The sequence below is a fragment of the Agelaius phoeniceus genome, chromosome Z (genome assembly GCF_051311805.1).
Source record: "Agelaius phoeniceus isolate bAgePho1 chromosome Z, bAgePho1.hap1, whole genome shotgun sequence".
NCBI lineage: Eukaryota > Metazoa > Chordata > Aves > Passeriformes > Icteridae > Agelaius > Agelaius phoeniceus.
In genome coordinates this window covers 65,295,653-65,318,426 of record NC_135303.1, presented here as the reverse complement: position 1 = coordinate 65,318,426, position 22,774 = coordinate 65,295,653, and the positions used below count along the sequence as shown (strand labels likewise).

The 22,774-nt window shown below is 34.6% G+C and overlaps 1 protein-coding gene across 48 annotated transcripts in view; it reads right to left on the bottom strand.

Annotated features, from left to right (window-relative positions):
• Positions 1 to 293: 293 nt before the first annotated feature.
• PTPRD (protein tyrosine phosphatase receptor type D) overlaps positions 294 to 22,774 on the bottom strand; it is a 1,163,353-nt gene continuing 1,140,872 nt past the window's right edge. For all 48 annotated transcript variants that reach the window (XM_077171994.1, XM_077171996.1, XM_077171995.1 and 45 more), the window contains 7 exons: positions 18,346 to 18,631; positions 17,682 to 17,860; positions 16,280 to 16,406; positions 15,218 to 15,343; positions 10,738 to 10,892; positions 6,662 to 6,797; positions 294 to 4,280 (listed from right to left, as the gene is read on the bottom strand). In XM_077171994.1, coding sequence (XP_077028109.1) covers positions 4,212 to 4,280; positions 6,662 to 6,797; positions 10,738 to 10,892; positions 15,218 to 15,343; positions 16,280 to 16,406; positions 17,682 to 17,860; positions 18,346 to 18,631 — 1,078 coding nt within the window. In that variant the 3' untranslated portion in view covers positions 294 to 4,211. The remainder of the gene's footprint in view (positions 4,281 to 6,661; positions 6,798 to 10,737; positions 10,893 to 15,217; positions 15,344 to 16,279; positions 16,407 to 17,681; positions 17,861 to 18,345; positions 18,632 to 22,774) is intronic.

The window sequence follows — 22,774 nt, the reverse complement described above, 5'->3', positions numbered from 1 at the left end:
GTGATACATTTCTAAAGAACAAAGGGGAACTCCAGAGGCATGAAAAGTGTGGTAATTTCAATTAAACTGATGAAACTATGAGAAATTATGCCAAAGGGTTTGCCTGTGCTGGCTCAAAGCTTGCTGCTGAAGATGATATATATTTGCTAACCTAAGAATGCATTTTCCACTGTCCAGCAGCTAGTTAAGAAGATTAATGACTGCTTTGTAGTTTCAATTAAACTCCTTTATCACCAAGAGGGACCAAACAAGTTTTGATTTCAAAAGTACTGCTTAAGAAAGAAGACCAGGGCTGCATAACACTGACATTTTATTAGAATTCATCTGTAACAAATGGAACTTGTGTCAGCAAAGAACTGATTTTCATACAGACTTCCTTTTGCCACCAATGTAACGAAGTAAGAAAATAAAAAGCACGCCTTTCATTCTGTAAAACATTTACGCGTACTACTAATTAGAGGTAATTGTATCTTTTTTAACAAGCCATTTTACAAGGTAATTTTTTAAAGTTTTTCAGTCTATGCATCCAAAACAAGAGCAAAGAACACAAGTTTTTATTATCTTTGTAAAGACACTCCAAGCTTGAATGGCAAAGCCACATAATGGATGGTTATAATGAGACCTGCAGCCTTCTGATATCTGTGGAGTATCAGGGCACCAAGGGAAAAAAAAAAAAGAAAAAAGAAAAAAAAAAGAAAAAAGAAAAAAAACATAAAGAAAAATGGGAGAGAATAAAAGGAAACAAAAAAAGCTGTTGCTTTTTTTTTCCTTTTACATGTTCTGTGTCTTTTAAATACATACAAGTGGGTTTTGTAAGCAATTTCTTACAGATGGGTTCAAGTTATTATTGGGTGTAGAATCAATAGGGCAGTGCATAGTACAAAGGTATATATAGAAAGTGCAAATCTCCTTAGAAGGTCACTCCTTCCCCCAGCCATCTTCTCTGCTATCTAACCACTCAAATAAATTTTTAAAAAAGAGCTAAATTAAACTTTTGTATAAATCATTTTCATATATTTTGTGGTTTTTTCCCCATTGCAACTAATTACAGAATTAGACATAACTACACATACAAACGTAAATAATAGCACCGTACTGGTTATGCTGATGAAACCAATTTTAAGCTTGGAAATGTATGATGTATGTAGACAAAGATGCTCACAATTTAAATCAACTGTAGAATGCATATATTAGAATACAGAAAGTGGAATGCACATCAATGATGCTAAGAGCTATTGTAAGAAACAAAAAACCTGAAAGGAGTATTTAGTTGTACAACAGTTTTTCTCACAAATTGGCTCTGCTTTTTTGTATTTCTTTTACTCCCTTAGTTTTGTTGGAGCTTGCAAGACAGCCTGCTAGGGAAAATGCACTGATCTTTGTACAGATCCAGTGTGCAGGAACCTTCCTTAGTCTATGTTTTCAAAATGACACTTTGTTTTGTATTTCTGAATTCCTATATTTGAGTTGAAGAACATGACCACACTACATAACCTGGTATTTTATTAATTATTTCAACATATAAATCAAGAAAGAAGAAGAGAAAGAAACATAGTGCACATTCTTCTCTGGTTCAGATGTAAGTTATAGAATCTCATTCTGAGGTAGCCTTCTATAATACTTCTATTCCATATATATATATATTTATATTTCTGTTTTGATTTTTTTGGTTTGGGTTTTTTTTCATTACAAAAGTGCTCAAATAAAATTGCTGGAGTTTGGTCTTTCTTATTTTTACTTCTCATAGGAGTGGGAAAATTGGAAGAAGAACTAAAAATGTTGAGGCCACATGGAGAAGCCACAGCAATGATCCTATTTGAAACCCCAAAGAAAGCATCCTTTGATGCTGATCTACTAACAATGGCAGAACACATGCTGACCAAGGTCAATGTAAACAGCATTCTAGAAAGAGTCTCAAAAAGTACTTTGTGCTGTTTAGAGCATTTTCATTTTTCCTGGAATAAAATCTGTCAATCTCCAATATGTCATGTGGGCTCAGTCTTGCTAGCCTTACATGAACCTTCCCACTGAAAGCAAGGGTTTGACTTTAGCAATCTGTTGACACAAGTGAATGAGCAGGACTTGGCCCAAAATAAATCTGAAAAAAAAAGAAAAAGAAAAAAGAAAAGAAAAAAGAAGATGCATAAGCACTGCTGATGTCAACTACTGCTACTGTGCTGCTACAGCTCGGCAATGACAGATAACACTATAACCAGTGACAAAGTGGGTTTGAAAAGCCAACCAGAAATAGATTTCCAATTTGTGGGCTATTCTGTTATTAGAAATATGGAAAGATAAAGGACCTTGACTACCTATATGTTTTGGGTTATCATTTATTACCATCCATACTTGATTAGAAACTGGAAATGCATACTTTTCAAAATTGTCTGGTACATGTATTAAAATGTCTGAAAAGAACAACAGAGATATAAACAAACTAAACTAAATACAAATGAAGGCTAACTTAAAGAAATACTATTCAAAATAGGCATCAAATATAAGGCACTCTAAATGTAAAATTAAAATAAACCCCAGCATCCCCAAACAATGCTGTATGCCACAAAACGTTTGATTTCACAGAGCAATGTGTGTTTGGCTTTGCCCTGTTACATACGATAAATGTAAATTATATAGCGCACACTATAGACAGTATACTATTGAATACAATTTTAAAACATCTTAATACCTAGTATATTACAACATTCTCCCCTCCTAAAGGGATATGCACTGACCTTTCCCACATGCACACCTCCTACATTTAATAATATGATTTCTTATTGCACTATAGTGTTACAAATATTGAACTTCACTTGAAGCCTAAATCACATACTCTGTGTGCGTGTGTGCATGTGTGTGCTCTGTATGTGTGCATGTGTGTGTGTTCAGGTGGAAATGTGGATAGAAATATCATTTGGGATAGAGATGGCATTCAAATATCAATGATGTGCATTCCTCACTTCTCTTTGAAACAGAAGTTTATGGACCTTAAAAATGCAGAGATGATCAAATTGCAGTCTGATATAATTGTTGTATGTGGAAAAACTTTCCCAATGCTTTCATAAATCCAGGTATGTAAGGACTGATATGTTTATGTGCATGTGTGTGAATCTGTATCTGAATCCATCTGTATTCTCTGCAACTATATGGAGAGTCAAAAAAGGGTAGACAGTAATACATATATATATATATAAAAGAGAGAGGGTGTGAGTGTGCATGTGCATATGTGTGCGTGTGTGTGTATGTGCTAGCAGCATCTTTATACTTTGCGCCTCCCTGTTGATTCCAAAATAAACCAAAAGCCCCATTTTGATTTAACTGATTACAATGAATATTTTCTTAAAGGAAAAAAAAACTCAAATAAAACTACAAAATTCATATCTAACAAGACTGTGGTACTGTAGGACTGCACAAAAATGTGCAAATTTTCAAAGTATCTAACATTTCTACAGCACAATATTACAGATAACAGTTCTACAGCTTAAAAAAAAAATCTACATTTTTAAACAAAAATATTAACAGTTATGCAACCTTCTCTTTAATTCACTTCATCGAATGATAAACTCTTGTTAAAAAAAGGAAAAAGTTTACACAGTTAAAAATGAAGCACAGGTCAGCAGTATCTTTACAATACTAAAAAACTAAATCAAGGACTTTCTTCTTAAACATTCCCACATTTTCCCTTAAGTGTTATGATGAGCAGGATGATGGGAAACAGTGATGTTGAAGTAAAGAGTCCGCTTTGAGAAGCCAGAATCCAACCTTGCAACAAACATCTTGCACTGAACTGCAGTTCTCAAAACTCCTCTTTGCAAAATCGTGTAATCCTGAATAAGATGATCACTCTTTCTGATTAAGTTTCCTCTTCCCTTTAACTTCAACCAATGTCGAACCCTTGAGGTATCTGTAAATGAGATCCTTCAGACGCCTCAGTGGTCAGGATTCTTTTATTATGGTTAGGTTATTAAACTGTGAATTCTTGGTCCACATGGAATACTTCTTGTTGGGTGGGGGTTTTTTTTTTGTTGGTTTTTTGTTTTATATATCCCCAATATTTTGTTCATTTGTTTCTTTTTTTATTATTTTTTATTTTATATATCCCCAATAATTGCTCCTTAGCTAAGAGTTAAGAAGTACTTCTAAAGCACATTGTATGGCTCAGAAGCGGCTCTCTGGATCTTAAAGGGCCTGCAATAAAAATCCACAATGGGTTTTTATGTTGCATAGTGATCAAAGCTGCCCAGATACTCCAGTGCGGCTCGATAGCAGAACTGGTATTGATCCTAGAGAAAGAAAAATAGAAAACAAATGCATCAAAAAGTCAGTTTGTTGGTTGGTTTCTAGTTTCTTTCAAGTAAATAGTGAATATTTTGTATCTACAAACAAATATACTGCAGAGGCATCTGCAGTTCAGCAATATTCACTTGCTGACACCAACAGAAAACCACCCTGAGTTACAACAGATGAAGTTAGACAGTCATTTAATGCAACAACATTTTCCACAAAATGGAGCTTCTTTTTGTGCAGAGACTATATACCCACCTACTGACAGTCTGTTATTCTGGATTAAAACAATATCAGCATAAAGCTTTCTTCTGATAGGAACATGCTAGGATGCTTTCCCTGCATGTATTTGAAACTAAGTAGCAAAATAAACAATGAATTCTACAGCTAATGCAACACACTAAGTAAAAAGGTCCATCACAACTTGAATTTGGAATTTTGTATGAAGAACCATCAGGTTAAAAATCATGTAAAGAAAGCAAAGGGAATTCCAGCCTTTCGGTAAGATAGGCTTTGATGAAGATGTGAAGATACCTTGGCCTGTGGCAAGAAAAGGACCTAAGGAGAAATCTAGAGCTAAAGGACCTTATTCACATAAATCAGACTTCATTTCAACCTATACCTTGGAGCAGAGAGAAGTTTAGCGTGCTGAGAAATTTTCTTATACCTCAGATGAATCCAACATTTGTAAATTTGTGTTATTCTCACCTCCATAAAGCAGTCCTTTTGCACATTTATGTTTTGTTGCACACTTACATTAAAATGGCACATCTACATATTTATTTCCAACTGCCATTCTTGGTTTAAATGGTAAAAAGTAGAAAATTTAAAAAAAAAAACAAACATAAAAGAAATTTCTCAAAAATACCAGGGATGTCTGTTTATTTTTCTGATAGTGCTGTGTGGTAACTGCACAGGTTGCAGTTGTTAAGATCACAATTAAAATTCTTTAGGCCAGGAAACTAATCAGGTATTTGCTTCACTGAGGTAGTATGATTACTCATAGTTCATTTCTGTTAGTTGGAATAGTTAGAACAGTGGCAGAATACATTACACATATGCTTGAATTTTAAGTGTGTGTGTGGTCCACATGGAAGTGCTTTGTTTAATAAGGATTAGATTTCCTGGCAGTTTATAACACTGAATGAGAGATTTGTTTGCCACAGAATCCTGGAAGAAATGCCTACAGAACACCTCTGCTTTCAGCAGTGGGGATGCAGGGTAGCATACAGAAATAAGTCAGAACAGGAGGAGGGAGAATTGAACTCTGCATTTGTCAGGTAGGCTCAAAGAAGCATAGTTTTCTGTATACTTTAGCTATTTTTTGCAGCCAAAATGACAGAAAGAAGTCATTTTTCATTTTGCTTATCCAGAAGAATGATGGTAATGGAAAATAAATGGAATTAACTCTTCAATATGGTCACAGTGATTTACTTGGCTAACTGACAAGATTAAAAATAAATATTTGTATTTTTCATATAAGCTTTTATGAAGTTGTCTTCTTAGAAGTAAAACTACCCAGCTTCTATGGAACCAGTTTAATTTTCTTGTGGAAAATGGCAAACTCTGGAGAACCATCTTAAATTTCACAGACTTAATTTAAAGGCCAGTGTCAATCAAATTATTCTAAATACATGTGTGATCTAAAATGTTTCCCTTCTCTTTCCCTTTTTGTTGGTCCTCCTAACCTATTGGCTCTGGCTTAGTCCCAGTCTTCTGCTCAGAAATTAAGGCAAAAGTTAAGGACATTAACTGATAATGTTTAAGCATTCTTTTTGATGTGACAGATTTCCAAGCATACAGGCACAGGTAACTGGTCTATACTGCCTATCACTTTCTTTATTTCTCTATGCCACACTTAATAGCATAGAAATTATTTACACTATAGTTATCCTGAATGCTGAATTTACCATTAAGATTTTCAGGCCAAAGAGCCACTTGCTTGGTGACACAAAAAAACCATGAAAATAATACAGTGTCAGTCTGAAGACATAATCAAGACCTTGCTCCCAGGAGAAAAAAAAAATAAAATCAGTGGATCCACCTGCAGAAACAATTTGCCTGTTTCTTTACTACTACACATTTCTGCCAGGGAGTAAGGATCAAATAAAAATGTGTGATGCTTCACAAATGAATTTTCTTAACTACCATAATTTAGGATCCACTATTGAAATGATTTTTTTTCTTCCTCATCTTGCAGTAACTACTGCGATAACAGGAAATAGTCCTTTTACAGATTTTACCCTGTAGTCACAGGGCCAATATATGTCTTGAGATATGACTGTAAGCATGTTTGATACAGTATCTATCTGTGCATATTTATGCTTGTGTAAACACCATTTCTTTCCCATCACCATTGCATAAGGATACTCATGCTTACCTCTGTCTGTACCATGGCTGGCCGCTGTGTCCTTAACATTTTGACAGTCTGGAAGATGTCCACAACGCCTTCATATCTCATTCGTTCTAGCACAATGCTCAGGGTTATGAATACTCCAGTCCTTCCAACACCCGCACTGTTGAAGAAAATGAAGAGAAAATAAAAGGAAAAAAAAAAATGTTAATGACAGATAATGCTGAAAGAATTGGCTGACAAATTCTTTGTGGTTACAACACACCATATGTGTATAAATTTCTATATGGGGAAAGGCTCACTAAGCAAAATTCCACAGCAAATTACCACATTGCATTCAAAAGAATAACTGCACTCAAGCTAACCTTACATCTAGTGAGTACATCCAGACTCTCCAGTCTTCCTTGCAAAGACTTGATTTGTTCATCCAGATATACAATATCACTGCATGGTGAAGGCAAATATTAACATTTGTTGCCAATAACATATATTGGAACTGACAAGAGAAAATGAAGCCAAAATACATTTTACTGCTTGCTTTACTTTAGTTTGTCATGTATATGCCCTGTTTTGCACATCTTTGCGTTATTTTACCTTCTACTTTAAGTTCAAAGTATGGATGTTCATTTAATATTGAACTTGTTCATACATTCTAATAATGGACAGAGTAAGATGTCAATTCAGATCTTATTCAAGACTGGCAGTCTGGATCTTTGCTTTCCAATGCTGATATACATTTACCATGTTTGTCTATACATTTACCATGTTTGTCTATATTAGTCTTAAAAGTATTCTTTGATTATATATATGTGGCTTCTTTGCTTTCTGTTCTGTCCGCTTTAACCCTCAAGAAGTGATGGAAATTCTTGCCATCAATAGACCCAATAACTGTCAGCTTTTAAAATTAAACAATCACTTATTCAGGATGATTATGTTTTGCAAAAGAGACAGGTAACTACACAGAAAAAAAGACTTTCTAAGTCTGAACTTCTATGGATGGAAACCAAGCACCTTGTCATCTCACTGTTGATGCTAATAATTTCACAAGGTTTTCTCCAGCCAGATAACCCTGGAAAGCTGAATATTTATGAGACCTATTCACTAGACAGATGAATGGAACAGCATGAACAAAAGGAAAATCCTGAAGAACTCCTGAATGTTCGTATGAACTATGACAGAAATCCAGCAAATTCACAAAAGTAGTGCAGAAATTGAATGTTAAAATTGTATGATTGTATCTTAGTGTTTGGTCTAGGTCAGAGCTCTTTTAGGGCTATTAGACATATGCAATTGGATTTATCAATTTTGCATAGGCTGTGTGCCTTGAGATTGGTGAAGCCAAAGGACAACTGACACACCACTGACACACCATGTTGTCAGTGGTGATTTACCTGTGTGATATAATAACAGTCCTGGACATCTAAAGCAATTGCAGAGCAAGGTGCCTGATGAGGTAAATTAGACAGCTAGTACTTTAGAAACATCCTGAAAAATCCTGGAACCTGCTCGTTGGAACCAGCTTGAACTTTGCAGACCTGATTACAGTGTGATCTAAACTAAGTAGCCCAGAAAATGACCAGGAGAATGAACACAGACTACCATTTTACATTGTCCTGCACTGCTATTTAATTATTAAAAAAAAAAGAATTCTAAATGTGTGAGAGCATTCTGGCCTCATGCAGTAGACAAATCTTTGTTACTTTTAAAAAATTACTTGGAAATCTCGAGCAAAAGGAAGAAATTCCTTTGTTGTCTTGGGTACTTAAAAAATCAGCAAGTGTCTCCAGGAGAGACTTAATGAGGAAGAGAAACTAATATGGAAACATCTCAATGCTTGCAAATCCTAATTGGTCCTCAAGTGTAATGTCTTGAGAAAAGCCTGTGGGAAATTGATCCTCTTCCTCTTAGAGTGGCAAACATACTTTAACATTGGAACAATTCCTATCCAAAGATGCTTAGGATTTCTAGAGTAAAGAAATCCTTCATGATGCATTATAACTCCCCATGATTCATAAGTTAGACTAGAAACTAAATTTGAGATGCTTTAATAAACTATGTGGATGTATTGATTTTTTGTAAGAGAGAAGAATTTATTATTACAAATACATCTTGACTGCATTCTGGGAAAGGTCTTCCTCAGTCTTGAGCTAAAAGCTGGAATAAAAAGACTATAAATATCTAATATTGGTTTAAGTGAAAATTTTACTTCAAGATGAATAGCCTATTGCTCTCTTAAATAGTTTTAAGTATCTGCCTCATGAGGTTAGAAATTTTTTAATTCAACAGACTGACCTATTTGTAAAAATGTTACGGAAAAAGAAAATTTAGAATTATGGATTGGGGGAGTTTACTATGTAGCAGAGAAAGCAAGCTTGTGAAAATTATATAGACTGTAAAGGAGACCCAAAGGAAGTGATATTAGGGGTGTTTTAATTCACTGTAGAACTCATCATGGTACAAACTGGAGGCATTAGTTCAGTAATTCCTCAGACACTAGGAAAGCACAAGTATCCAGGATCTTGTGTTTCCTGAAAGAAATAAACAATCTTACTAATTTGCTAGGGACACTTCCTATTCATGTAAGTCAGCTAACACTGGCAATGATGATTAGCCTTACCAGTCCCTAAATAGTCATTACAATAATGATAAAGACATTTAAAAACCAAGCCATGATTAGTTACACTGCATTTGACTTTGTTTCTAGCAATGTCAATGGTGGAAGTCCATAATTTTACCATGAAAGATCACATCCATTAGGGAGGGATATGTAATGTACTGGAAGCAGTATTCACTGTAGTCACAAGTGGACAAGTCTGTATGGTACAAGGAACCTAGAATAAAAATACTGCTCTGCTTTCTTATCTGCATAAAGGCATAAATATTGCTTATTACTCCTGTCCTCTCAAAACTCATTAATGTTGAAGAATAAGGCTTATTCTTATCTGGGTTGTTCTTCCTCCCCCTCGTGTAATGAATCCCAATCAGTGCTCTGCAATGCTACTCTCCTCAGCAGCCTATAAAAATTTTTAGGCACACAAGAAAAGTAGGATTCAAGTATTCCAATACATTTATTTTGTCTGTCTTTCAGATTAGAGGATCGTAAAGAACTCAAATTATGTTCACCCCTGACTTGGGAAAGATGAAAATTTCTCTCCCTCTGTTTACTAGGCTCTAGCCAACTCATTCATTTGTCTTCATGATAATATTGGGGCACTACTTGGCTTGCAGTAAGAACTTGCAATTTGTGTCAGTATTTTGCATCTCTGTTATATAAATAACAATATTTAATCTACAAAAAAGAATTTCATATTACAAAAATGAGTGCCTAAAATCCTAATGGAATTTATAGAAAACAATTTATTAAATAAGAGATAAGAGATAAAGATATTATTTTTGGCCATCTGCTATAGGCTCTAGAATACTGTAGAGGAAATAAATAAAAAATACAAGAATATTAAAAAGCCCATGCTGGATTATTTCAATGCAAGTCATTTTCATCTGCATAGCAATTGCAAAGGAGGGAAGTCATCACATAAAAAATGAGCAGAAGTTCTGAAGTTAGAACTCATAAACTCAAACCTCAATGATTTCTTTGACAGGCAAAATTTCTAAAACACCACTTTCTATTCCATTCCCTTTCTTGAGATAGCTACCTTTTTTATTTTGCTTCATTTTGATAGCTACTAATGTGCCACTGAGGTTTAACTAGCTTGGTTGCAGCTAATAATTTCTACCAAAGTAAAAGCTTTTAATTTCTAGTGGAAAAAATATCAGATGTAGTAGCTTGTGATAAGGCTCTTCCTCTGCCTTCTGTGGGCAGCACTGACCAGACTGCTTTTCTGCTGAATTAGAAGCATTTATATGTGAAAAAATCATGTGTTTCCACATATTTCTGAAAAACAATTTTTGTATAAATGGAATATCACAGAACAGTTCCCATTTCATAAAGTAGTTCATGCTATTCCATTTTAGATCCTCTATTTGATTACATGATGAATGTAATCAAAATGTTGTTTAAATATACATGTTCACCACAACCACCAATCAACTTTAGGAAAAAACCAAATCTGCATATAGTTTGTTTTTAAACTTTGTTTACTTACCTGCAATGAACAGAAATTGGTCCATCTTGACCAAATTGCTCTTTTGTTTTATGCACTTGGCCAATGAAGTCAATAAATCCTTCTCCAGACTTTGGCACTCCTTGTTCTGGCCAGTCAGTGAACTGGAACTGCCTCACTGTTCGGGACTGGCCATCCTTTAACAAAAGACACAAATAAAGCATGTTGCTGTGGCTTAAAGTTGGTCAGCAAATAATCATAAAGACAATCACAAAGTAAGGATGTTGAGAGGAGATGGGGAACGGCTAAGATTACGTTTATGGAAACTCTTTCAACTGCAGTACTACTATTAAAGCCTTTGTATCAGTCCAGAAGTATTATTATGAGTTTCATTAACTATATTGCATGGATTCTCTTCCACACTGCATAGGAGAGTTGTCTGGCATTCTGATGGTGTAAAAATTGTGCCTGAGGTCAAAGCTATAACAACCCCATGAGGGGTATATTAATTTTTTTGTATATTATGTTTTGAATCCTGTGGACTACAAATTCCTTTATATACAGATCAGGTAGAATAAGGTCATCTAATCTGGCTTTCCATTTCTGAGATATGCTCAACTACTTCACAGCAGGAATATCTTTACTGATAAGACTTGTTTAGTCATTGCTCTCCTTGCAGATGTTATCTTTAACAGTAAGCTGCTTTCTATGAGGTGAACATTTTTCCTGGAAGAAGATGGATAAACAAGCTCGTTGTTTAACAAATTTCTCTTCAATAATGGTTCATTTAATTCACCAACAGCTTGGAGTTAGTTAAAAATGAAAGGAAGGGCTTCCTTTCTCAAAACAAGCCATCTGAAGCTCTTCAATCCCCATGGTTAGGAATACTAACAGTTTTTCTTTAAAGTGCAGACTACAGCATCATAGTTATTTTTATGATGAAGCCACTGGAATTATTAAATGCCAACTTGTGCTATCTGCCTATTTAATGTGCAAAAAGTCAGGACACATAAAAATGCAATACAAATGAATAAAGCAAATTTGTTCTGCATTTTCAAACATTGATGATTTTGACACTGTCAATCTGCATGACTGTAATGTTCAAAATCATGGCAATATGAGCTAGTGATGTTAACTGGTGCCTCTAGACATCATGTTTTCTAAGCACCTACCCTGTCATGTCTTCAAAATGGTCTTCTATTAAGTGAAACTCATGAAAAATTGACATTATTACTGGAGATTCCCATCAAAAAGCAGCAAGTTATGCTGGAGGCAGGAATAATCTTTCTCTTTTTCCTTAGACCACAAGCATTCAACTGCTACAGATCTTTGAAATGATATAGAAGTGATTTTAAATATAACTAAAGGAAACCCCAATAATTTGCTTTTATATTTCCTCTGGTTCTGTGGGATTTTGCCTCCTGTGTCTCAGATGAGTGAGGAAAACAGAAAAAATGTGTGTGTGTACCAGCAACTACTCCATGAGAGGACCCTCACAGTGTGTACTTCTACTAGGTCACAGCAACAATTTAGTGGCCTGTATCTGTGAAACACTTTTTTCCACTTACACAAATAGGTAATGTTTGAAAATATTCACCCAATTGGATTTATTGTGGGCATCAACACAAAGAACTAAATGTTTAGTTCCAAAAATGGCATTTTGTTAATACAAACATCTCTGATAATGGCTTCCGTAATCCCATTTTCTCCAAAAAAGACATAATGAAATTGCATCCTCCAGATAGCCTTAGGCAGATAAAAATTTGTCAAGAAGACACAAGTACAGTTTTATTCCCTTCAAAATAACCTTCTATTCTTTCAAAGTAAAGAAGGAAAACCTGAAATCTGGCTTACTTTTTCCAGGTAGAATAAGTAAGGAAGACACTAATTTATTTAAGTCGTCTGTCACTGGAAAAGTTAACACATTTCTCTGTCATAACTAGATCTAATGGTAAATATTTTTGTTTTGGTGTGTATATACCAACTGTATTAGTATGTTTCATGATTTAAGTAACTCAGTATTTCAATGAAAGTCTGTGAAATGACAATAACCTCTGTTATTTAATATTATTTAATGAGCAGAGAGGTAAAATTACTTAGTCTATGTTAGACTAGCATGAAAGCATATGGGGAACTGATCTGCAATTTCTTACATCTCCCTCTGCTACTGACATTATAAAGTGTGTTGATTTCTTTTAATGAGATTCTTGCCAACAGCAGTCCAGATACAAATGCCAAATTTTATTAAAATCTTTACTTTTAAATACTGTGACAGTTTGCACAGTTAGTTATCAAAATAAGTACTTTAAAATCCCTGTGTGGCACAGTGGGCTTTAATGTTTTATCCTGTATAGTGGCTGACCGTTTGGATTTATTCTTCCTCCTCACAGGGGATATTCAATTGTCTTTTGATTATGCTTTAGAATTGATATTACTCTCTTACAGCCATCACTAATAGTTTATCCTTAAATAAAACTGGCCCAACATATTGACCTCTTGAGTTTCCAGAGAAAGTGAGTACAAAGCAGTTAGAAGCAATAACTTGAAACAGTTACTGAGGTCAATTTCACCATATGACAACTCAGTTCAGTTTCAGATTTAAAAGAGAGTTCCACAGCAGACCCTTGCTGGTGGCATCTAAACAGGTACAGTGCCTTGTTTTTTGTCCTTGTGGAATAACTGGTCATCTCGGCTCTGCCAGAGCATGGATGGTGTTATAACAGTACAGATGCATTTGGAGATGAGAGGGACATAGGACGTTTGCAATCACTCCAGCATTCACTCTTCTTTGAGTGCAATAATTTAGTCAAACTTTTCAATTTAGTCAAAAATTTCAATTACTGGGTGTGACAGCCACAAAAGCCTAACTAGAGGAAAACTATAATGTACATTTTGGTAAGTATTTCCCACTTCTTCCAGTAAATTTGGAAGGAGATATAGTTTTCCAGCATAACTAGAAAATTTAGGATGGTGCTGTCAGCTCAGTGAGGAGTTTAACAAAATTTGGACCATCAAGATAAGGAGGTTCGTAAAATTTGAGAAGCAATAACATGTGACAGTAAAATGTTATATCAGGACCTTCAATGTGCTTAATGCTTTCTCAAAGAGGTTTATTAATATCATGTCAAATAAAATTAGTTCTGGTAAATTTAATTATTTGGCCCTTTACTGGTTTCATAGCTGTAGGTAAGCAGACTTGCCTAAATATTCTACTTCAATACAAAGTCTTGAAGGAATTTTTTATATAATATAAAATATTTGGGGAAACTTTGATTACAGCTATGGCTTTTTGTTATAACTGTAATTTTGTGATCAGAGCTTTGTGAACTATGTCACATGATAATTCTTCCAACTTGAGACAGACTTTTAATAGAAAATCAATTAAAACTATCAGGATATTTGCAGTGAAATTGGATTTGACTACCTCTGCTTCCAAGCGTGTTTAAAGACTGATGCTAGGAGCCTGTTCTCCACTTTTCTTAAGCACAAATAGGTTAGAGAAGATATGAGTCATATGATTCACATTTCAAATAGAATGAAAATCAGATCCAATGTATCTACAGTTCCTTTACAAAAATCTACACCTGAATCTCATTTGCCAAACAAAAAGTTCATATGCTCACTTGATACAATACTAACAATACTACCCAATTTTACTTGATGCTCACATTAAAAGCAGTGGTCTAGCTAACCATGAGGAAGTCTAATATTTCAGATGCTGACAGGCAACTCTGAGTAGACACTCATGATATTCCTAGACATTACACCCTGCTATTTTGCTTGAACAAGTGTTATTCCACAGTGCCTACAGAAACAGAGGCTGACAGTATGTTTTCCTGCCACACAGACTGAAGTGTTGGAAATCAAGTCTGAGAAACACCAAACATACATTAAAAGTTTATGTGTGTTTAATCTTATATGAGTACTCAGTTTTGGACTCAGGAATTCAGATAAGAAATGAAGTATGAAAATGAGGATGCTAAGGTCACAGCTGCATGTATCTATTCTGCAGATATACTAGAGAGCTGAAAATATACTACATGAAAAATCAAATTATAATGTGCAAAGCTTGTCCAGCTTTTCTTATGAATGTCATTTGCTTTGCAGTTCTAAAATCTCAGTATATTAACCTTCATACTCACTCAGCCTCAAGGGTGGTGCAAAACAACAAAACAACACTTTATGTTGCAAAAATTGTACCCAATAATAATCAAGGAGAAAATGAGGAAAAAGAGGAAAATAGTTCTCAAATAATCTAATGTATTTTGGCACAAATAGTTCAGAACTATAAAATTGTGCTGCCCAGATGCTAGATCTGAATGAAATCAATCATTCCTACAGAAAGATCCCATTTATTTAAAAATAACTTAATCTGATTTTTTTATTATTGCTTGTAGAAAGTATATCTCTGGGTTTTCTTAATAATAGTAAAAATTCTAAAACCCCCAAACACAGAAAAAAGAAAGAAATAAACACTTTCTTTTAAACTTATGGGAACAAATGTAATGTTATGTTGACTTACCCTTGCATCTGTAACCTTGAATTCCCTCAGAATATACTGTGGCATGTTGTACTCTGCCATTGGATCTACCACAAAATACTGGTATCTGGCTGAGCGCTCCGCAGGCCAGTACTGGTGGCATTTTTCCTATGAAATAACAAAATAAAATACATTTCCTATTATTTGAGAGCACTACCATAAACTGGTATAAACCTTTTTTTACTCCGCTAAGTATAATATTCATGGAAGGTATCAATAGTGACAGGAACATGAGCTGCTTGTGTTGGTGTAGAGTAAAAAATTATCTTTAATACTGCATTGCCAATGGTTTCTCATTGTTTAGCGTATATCTGAACTTGTTTATACTTCTGCTCAGTTTTATTGTCTATCAGTGACAAGAGCTATCCTTAATCTAATTTTCAATGGTGAATTTTTATCTCAATTTAAATCTTGATACCACCTTCAGTTTTCTTCCTTTTTGCTTGTTGGAGCAAGTCGCCCCAGCCTCAGTCACTACTCTATCTCTGCATCCACTAGCCATGTCCTGAATAATCTCTTTTCTCTCAGACACATGGTCTAACTCAGATTTCACTTATCAGATGCCAGCTTTCTCTTGATGTAATCCTGTCCAGATAGCAGACTGCTTCATTCCTTCCAGTAGACAGAGTACCAATGAAATGAGTTTAGAACTGTAAACTGGGGGATGAAACTTTCATGTGCAGCACAGAACACACAGAAGACATTCCGATCTAAAAAATACCACACTTTCTTTTAACATTTTTACAAGGAGATGCTGCAAAAGTGAAGTTTCCAAAAGAGAGATCTTTCCTTTTCAATAGACAGCAATGGTCTCTCTTGCTGAATCTCAATGTGTTCCACACAAACACACCATGTCTAGTTTGTCCATTGCAACACATCAACAGATTGGAAAAATTTACACCTATGACCAGGAAGGCCACTCCTGTTTCAAAAGAAGAAGGAACCAAAATTCTCATCTTTAGATATTCCTAAGAATTAAATATTTTAATGAAAAGAGCTGCTGTAACCAACATTTTAGAAAAGGAATATTAGAGCAGTACTTACTCTGCCCATTTCTCGTAGCTTAGTGAGCATGACCACAATTGTAGAGTTATGCTCCCAGAGCATTCTCCAGAAGTCTTCAGTTGTTTCTGCTAAAGGACCCTGTGTAGCTATGTAAGCTTTTTGTTGTCTATGTTAACAAAAAAAAAAACAACCAAAAAACAAAAGTAGATTAATAGTATTATTTACAGTATTATTTTGGATCTATACTCATGTTCTTTGCTTATAAGAAAACTTTATCTGGAGGGAAAATGTATATACTGCTAATAATGAGCCCATTAAAACCTTATTATGATTGTTTAATCAAACTATGGCTTTTTATTTTTAGAACTTTGAGAGGAAAATTACTCTGTTAATATTATGATGTATGACTTTATCATTATTATTTAAATTTTAATGCAACTCTAATTGCTCAATTTTGTGTGCTGTAAAAAGCACTTAAGAAACACTTAGTTGTGCTGGTTCATTTTATAGAAATAACTGTCTAACAATCTATTAAGTTTAGGAATTATAGCATCAAGCAGTTTCTTTATTAACTTCATTTCAACAGTCTGATGCCTCCAGCAAAAGTAAGGCAGGAAGAAAATTTGGGAATGGAGTGTGAATTTCCGGGCCCTAAAATCCTACTGGGGAAAGCTACCACCAAAATCTTAAAAGATTGGATCAACAGCTTTATAAGATGATGACCAGTTTGTGTTGCTCTTGCTTCTTCCAAGCAACAGCAATACCTTTGTGGGTGATAGTGGAGATGAAGTTTATTTTCAATTACGAGCTGAGGCTCAGAAAATTCACTCTGTGGATATGGATACTCAGGCACACCTAAACTATGGCAAACATAGGCAAATGATGTCATTTCCCTTTCATGTCTTTTTCAACCAGCTGCTTTAAGTCAGCTGAGGGCATACTGCTTCATGTTGTCATGAAGAGGCCAGTGGGCTGCACATCTGTTTATATACAAAAGGCCTTCATTGGTTAGATCAAGTCCTAGGCAGTGTCCCAAGACTGTAGGTTATCACCTTGACACACAGAGTGTATCTCCTGTACCTTATTTCTATATATCCTTTTTAACAGAAAAACTGTGAAGAAATAGGGGTCCAAATCATGAGCATGCTTGAGGTCTCATTAACTTTCAGCATGTAAAGCATACTGAGAGCTCTCAGTGGCTTAAACACAGGTTAAAGTATAATTTTTAAGATTCTATGTAATTTACAAAATTTTTCTATATTACATGGGGAAAAAATATAAACCCTTTAATAAAATTTTAAAAAACATCCAATCAAACAAGCCCTGAACAGACAAAAAATTTACTAGATTTCTGTACTGTTTTGTTTTTTTCAAAATAATTACATAAACAATTTTGTAAACTTTTAAAACAGTAAAGATAAGGACACAACACTATTTGTACCTGTATCCATCAATGAAACTGGCATTAATATAATCAGAGCCTTCTACTCCTCGGATGGGCTGCAAGCATACCCTTGTGGATTCATATGGCATAATATTGACAAGGCGATTTTTGAATTTATTACATGGAAGATTGGCACTGATGAATCTTGAAGTGTGAGCCTTAGAGCTAGCAAGACGCTGTTGAAAACAAGTTAAAAGAATTAAGGCCAGGTATAACAAAGACAAGTGACACTATAGGTTTTATAATTTCTGCTCAGTAGCCATTAATGAATAATTTCAACTTCAGATGCTTACTTTTCCATATTCTATTGCATTACCCAAATATTTGTAAAGCTTCTTTAATACCTTTTAAAAGTACAATGTCTGCTCCATTAGTGCATTTGGACAAATTCCAGGATTAAATCACTACACAAACACATATTTCAAGATATAGTAACAATAAAGGAACAGCATGGTTAAATCAACCTCAACTGAATGGTTCTTATCCAGACACCCATTGAGAACTGAATTGTACTTTTTAGAAAGAACCATCTTCCTAATTTAAAATTTTAGTCTAAGGGTGTCTTTAATCTTCTGATTACTGGAAACAAGTGGTGGAGAACAGAGCAGCTTCAGTGTTACATCATTTGATTTTGGTTACCCACAACATAAAATCCCAGTACCTTAAATTCCAGTTCCATTCCTGTGACATTCTCGCCTGTTTCTATCTGTGTCAGCTTCTGGATATATGCATACAGGTTTCTGGCTGGCACTTCGGTATTTCCACATGTCACTGCTTCCAGCAGTGCATCATGGATAAAGATGTATTGGTCCTCAGTTTGAACCATGTAATTCCTCTGTGCTCTCATTAGAGTTACGTGGCCATAAATATCTACAGTCTTTTCATGCTTTATTCTCTCTAACATGGCATCTATCACAATGAAACAGCCAGTCCTGCCGACTCCAGCACTAAAAGAAATGAACACGGGAGAGAAAACATGGGCTGTTTCATTCACTGTGCTTACTCTTACATCATTCAAGATTTAAACTTTTGTAATGCTGATTTAAATACCACATGTTTCTGAATATGGACATCAGCTTTTATGAAAGAGGTTGGTGCCCTGAAATAAGTAAACTCCTTAAACATCAATTAAAAGCAATTGAGAACACAGAATGCTTTTATATGACATCTTTGTAACTTGTAGTTTCAGGTTTGACTATAACAGAAATAAAATACCTCGCAACATGTTCTCAAGATGTATGTTCTTAAAAATGGAAATTACTGGAGATGATAAATACTCTAAGAATTCAAGCTTTATTTGTAGCATGATTTCTAAGTCATTAAACATGCTGTTGTTGCTATTCTCTTTACAGAGGTAAATTTATTGGCAAACAATAATCTACCAGAAAATGTGTCTTATGTATTCCTATTATACTTTGCTGGTAAACTTTCCACCCATCTCCCAACCCTGCTGATGGGGGTTCTATTAACACAGTTTGTTCTGTCCTCTGCTGTTTCACTTGGCTAGGACATACTATTAGTCTTTGCAATGCAGACCCATGACTAGAGAGCTGTGCTAGCTATAGGCTGGGGAAAATCCAACTGTTTGGATGCCACCTGCAGTGAACCAAATCAGAACACCTTTTTGTATGATTGAACTTAATGAGGTTTTGTTGCAACTACTTGCATATGTGTAGCTAAACTAAACTGAAGTTTAAAATGTGATGGGATTTGTACATTGTTTTTCTGTCCAGGATCACATCATGCCTCCAACAATGAATTATAGTCCCAGGTTTTCTAAATGCCTAACTTTTTTCAGTTAGTGACTGAAAATGAAACACATAGTATAGTAAGCAACAGTTTATAAACCCTCAAGACACTGAGATTGGCTAAGAATATTTAAGAACACTATGAACTGTAATCTTTTGAGTAGAAATAGAAAGAAACAAAAATAATTAAAATCAAGCTTCTAGAGGACAACTATAAACCAAAACTTCTCACAGTTTCTATATTTTCAATGGATATTAAATATTCTAAAACCATTCTGAAATTGATAGGCAAACATTTATTTGGTCAAACATTTATTTTTTCTACTTATTTATTTAGTCTTTCTTATTTCTTAGGAATCTTTGTCAATTACCAGTAAAACTGATTTTCCTTATAACCAAATCAGAAGGAAGTACAAAATAGAAAGATCTTTTATCCAACATAAGGCAAGTCTTCTTTCTAAGACAATAGATTTACATATTGTTAATCACATGTCCTTGCCAAGGATTACTCCTGCAAGCAGCAGGTTCCCTTCAAACAGCTGAGGACTTCTGCTAATAGACCAAGCACATCAATCTCAACTTTCTTAGATGCCACTCTGACAAGAATTAACCTGTATTCTGAGTTAAAGAAAATTTACCTTTCAGTGATATTCATCAGTGGGAATTGTAGAGAAGGAAAAATTAAAAGAAACAAAATTATAGTTATCCTAGTTCATTTACCTTGTATAATAAAAGCTCTGCATTTCAGGAAAACCCGTTGACATTAAAATTGCTAAAAATCATGGAGAAAACCTTAAAAAGTTATTTCACTGTTGTGATTTTCTTTGGGCTTTATTTTGTTCTTGTAATGGAAATGAACAGAAGTAGCACACGTTTGTATGTCAGATTGGTTTATATAATATTTAAACTGCTCCTTCAATAATTACTCTTCACATTCAGTTTTTGTCAGTTTAGTAACCATGGGCCAAGTGAGAAATATGAAAGTTTGGCAGGGCAGATTTTCTCAGTAGCCTAGAATATGGTTCTTCTTCCTATAATGCATTAAATTGCTGTTCCAACATCATGTTTATAACTGGATATGCCATTTTTCAGATGGAACATCAAAAAGGTCACTGGTACCTGCAGACCACAACTGCAAAATCCCAAGCCAGTAAAAACTTGCGCCTTCAGCTGGAATGAACAATTTTCACTTCTTTTCATGTCTTTTATTATAATTTATATATTTATTTTTTCCATGAGCAAACTCAAAGAGTAATAGCTATTAGTATACTCTAGCACAGAAGATGTTTGCTAGTCTACAGAAATATGCAGAAGTTGTGAAGATAATGAAAGCAGATCCAAACACATTATTATGCACTCATTTCATGGTAAGGATGAAGGGTGACACACTACATTTATGGACACATTTGGGCTCCTGACACACATCTCTCTGGACCATTTTATCCAGTGAGATGTTTTACTCTTTTAAGATGTTCACTACATTCTAGTTCTGCCCATTAGACTGACGTGTGTCTACCAAACTACTCTTTTGAATTTCCATATAAAAATGGAACCAGTGCTATGAAGGTGTTAACTCTTTGAAATGTGCCCTTCCTGCCCCCAATACCTTCTACTTCCAAACTACAATAGCTTATTATATAAAAGAAACTATCCTGCCCTAATTTTTATCCCATTTCTCTTTCTCTTCCGCTATTACATAGCCTTCTTAATATACCATGATACACTGCTGAGAAGCCACACAGTTTGAATCCTCACTAATAAGCCACTGAAATATATTAAAAAAAAATCCCCGTCTTTCATCTGCTAATCATGATAATTCAGCTAATAAGAATAATTTCACAAATAATTTCTACTTTTGTTATTGGTTTTCTTGCCCTTTTGGTTTGCATCTTCTGGTGTTGCTGTCGAAATTAGAATTTTCGTTTCAGTTAGTGAAAGAACTATTACATTTTCAATCTGAAAACCTAGATATCTGCTAAATAGACATGCCTATTGGGAAACTGTTGCTGCTTCAAATATTGTCATTTACAGTATTATAACATTTGCTTTCAATTTCTAAAATCATGACTGACTCAGTCCCATGAGCTGAAACATGCTTAATGTCCTGTGATGTAATACAGCTACAATAGCTACAATTCAAAAAAGGAAAATGAAGAGGCATAAGGGGGACATTCTGAATTAAAATCACTGCATGGATGTGTTAAAGGTTGGCTTTTGTGATTAATTTGTAGCTGTTTAAATGATGACCCTTTACTGATACTTCAGTGATTTGGCAAAGGAAGGCAGTGTAATTACCAGTATTCACAGATCATTTAATTGGAAGCAAAGACAGTAAAATATGGACCAAAAATCATGTAGGACATCTTTGACTCATATCAGGGGAAAATTTTATTGAATATTACTGTTTCAGACTGAATGAAGCTTGCATTTATAAACTGAAAGTCCATTAAATTGGTTATGATATGGGAAATATATAAAAAGATTTGGATTTTATTGAGGAACTTCTAATGATTGATTAGATTCTGATCCCATAGAAATTCTGTAGTAGTTCTGACAAGAGCAATATTTAGATTATTTTCCCATTTTGTGGTTAGCAAATTAGAACAGAGCAGAAAATCACCCCCCTGGATAGGAAGCAGAAAAAAAAGGCCCTTATAAAACCACTGAACATCCTTTGAAAAGAAACATCTGATCAAAATAACCTAAAGACCTTGTGCAAAGACGTAAATTGAAATTTCGTTTTAGAAAAGGTGCTGGATTGCTTCAAGAATCATACAGCAGCTTAAAAGAGACCTTTGAGAATTTATTGGCAGTGTATTGATGTGTACAGTGACTTCCTTCTCACTGTGGTTATGGTTGGGTACCAGACAACAAGAATGGTATTCAGCACTTTCTTAGATGCAGTGTACTTCACTGACTGAATTTTCTTTATCCCTAGGCTATGCATGGAGGCAACCATATTTATCACTAAAGTCACATAAAATGTCTGAAAAAGAACATGGAATAAATGAAATTGGAAAACAGGAGAATAGTTCACTACAAGCAGATAAGGTTCAGTCTTGAACTCTCCCTAGTTTTCACAGGTAGTAGACAAAAGCATGGGATAGTTACAACTCAAAAGCCAGACAGATTTCTTTCTTCCTTAAAGAAAGGAAGTGTTTTAATAAGATTTTTCATTTCAGTCTGTAAATTCTCAGAATTCTATTACTTCAAATATAACTGCCCCAGATTTAAGCCCACATTTTTTTGGAATATGCACCTGCAAAAGTATAATAATGTTCAGGAAGTAAATTTGTTCTTCATCTAATCCCAAGTACAGCTCTGGAGAGATCAAGGATAAGA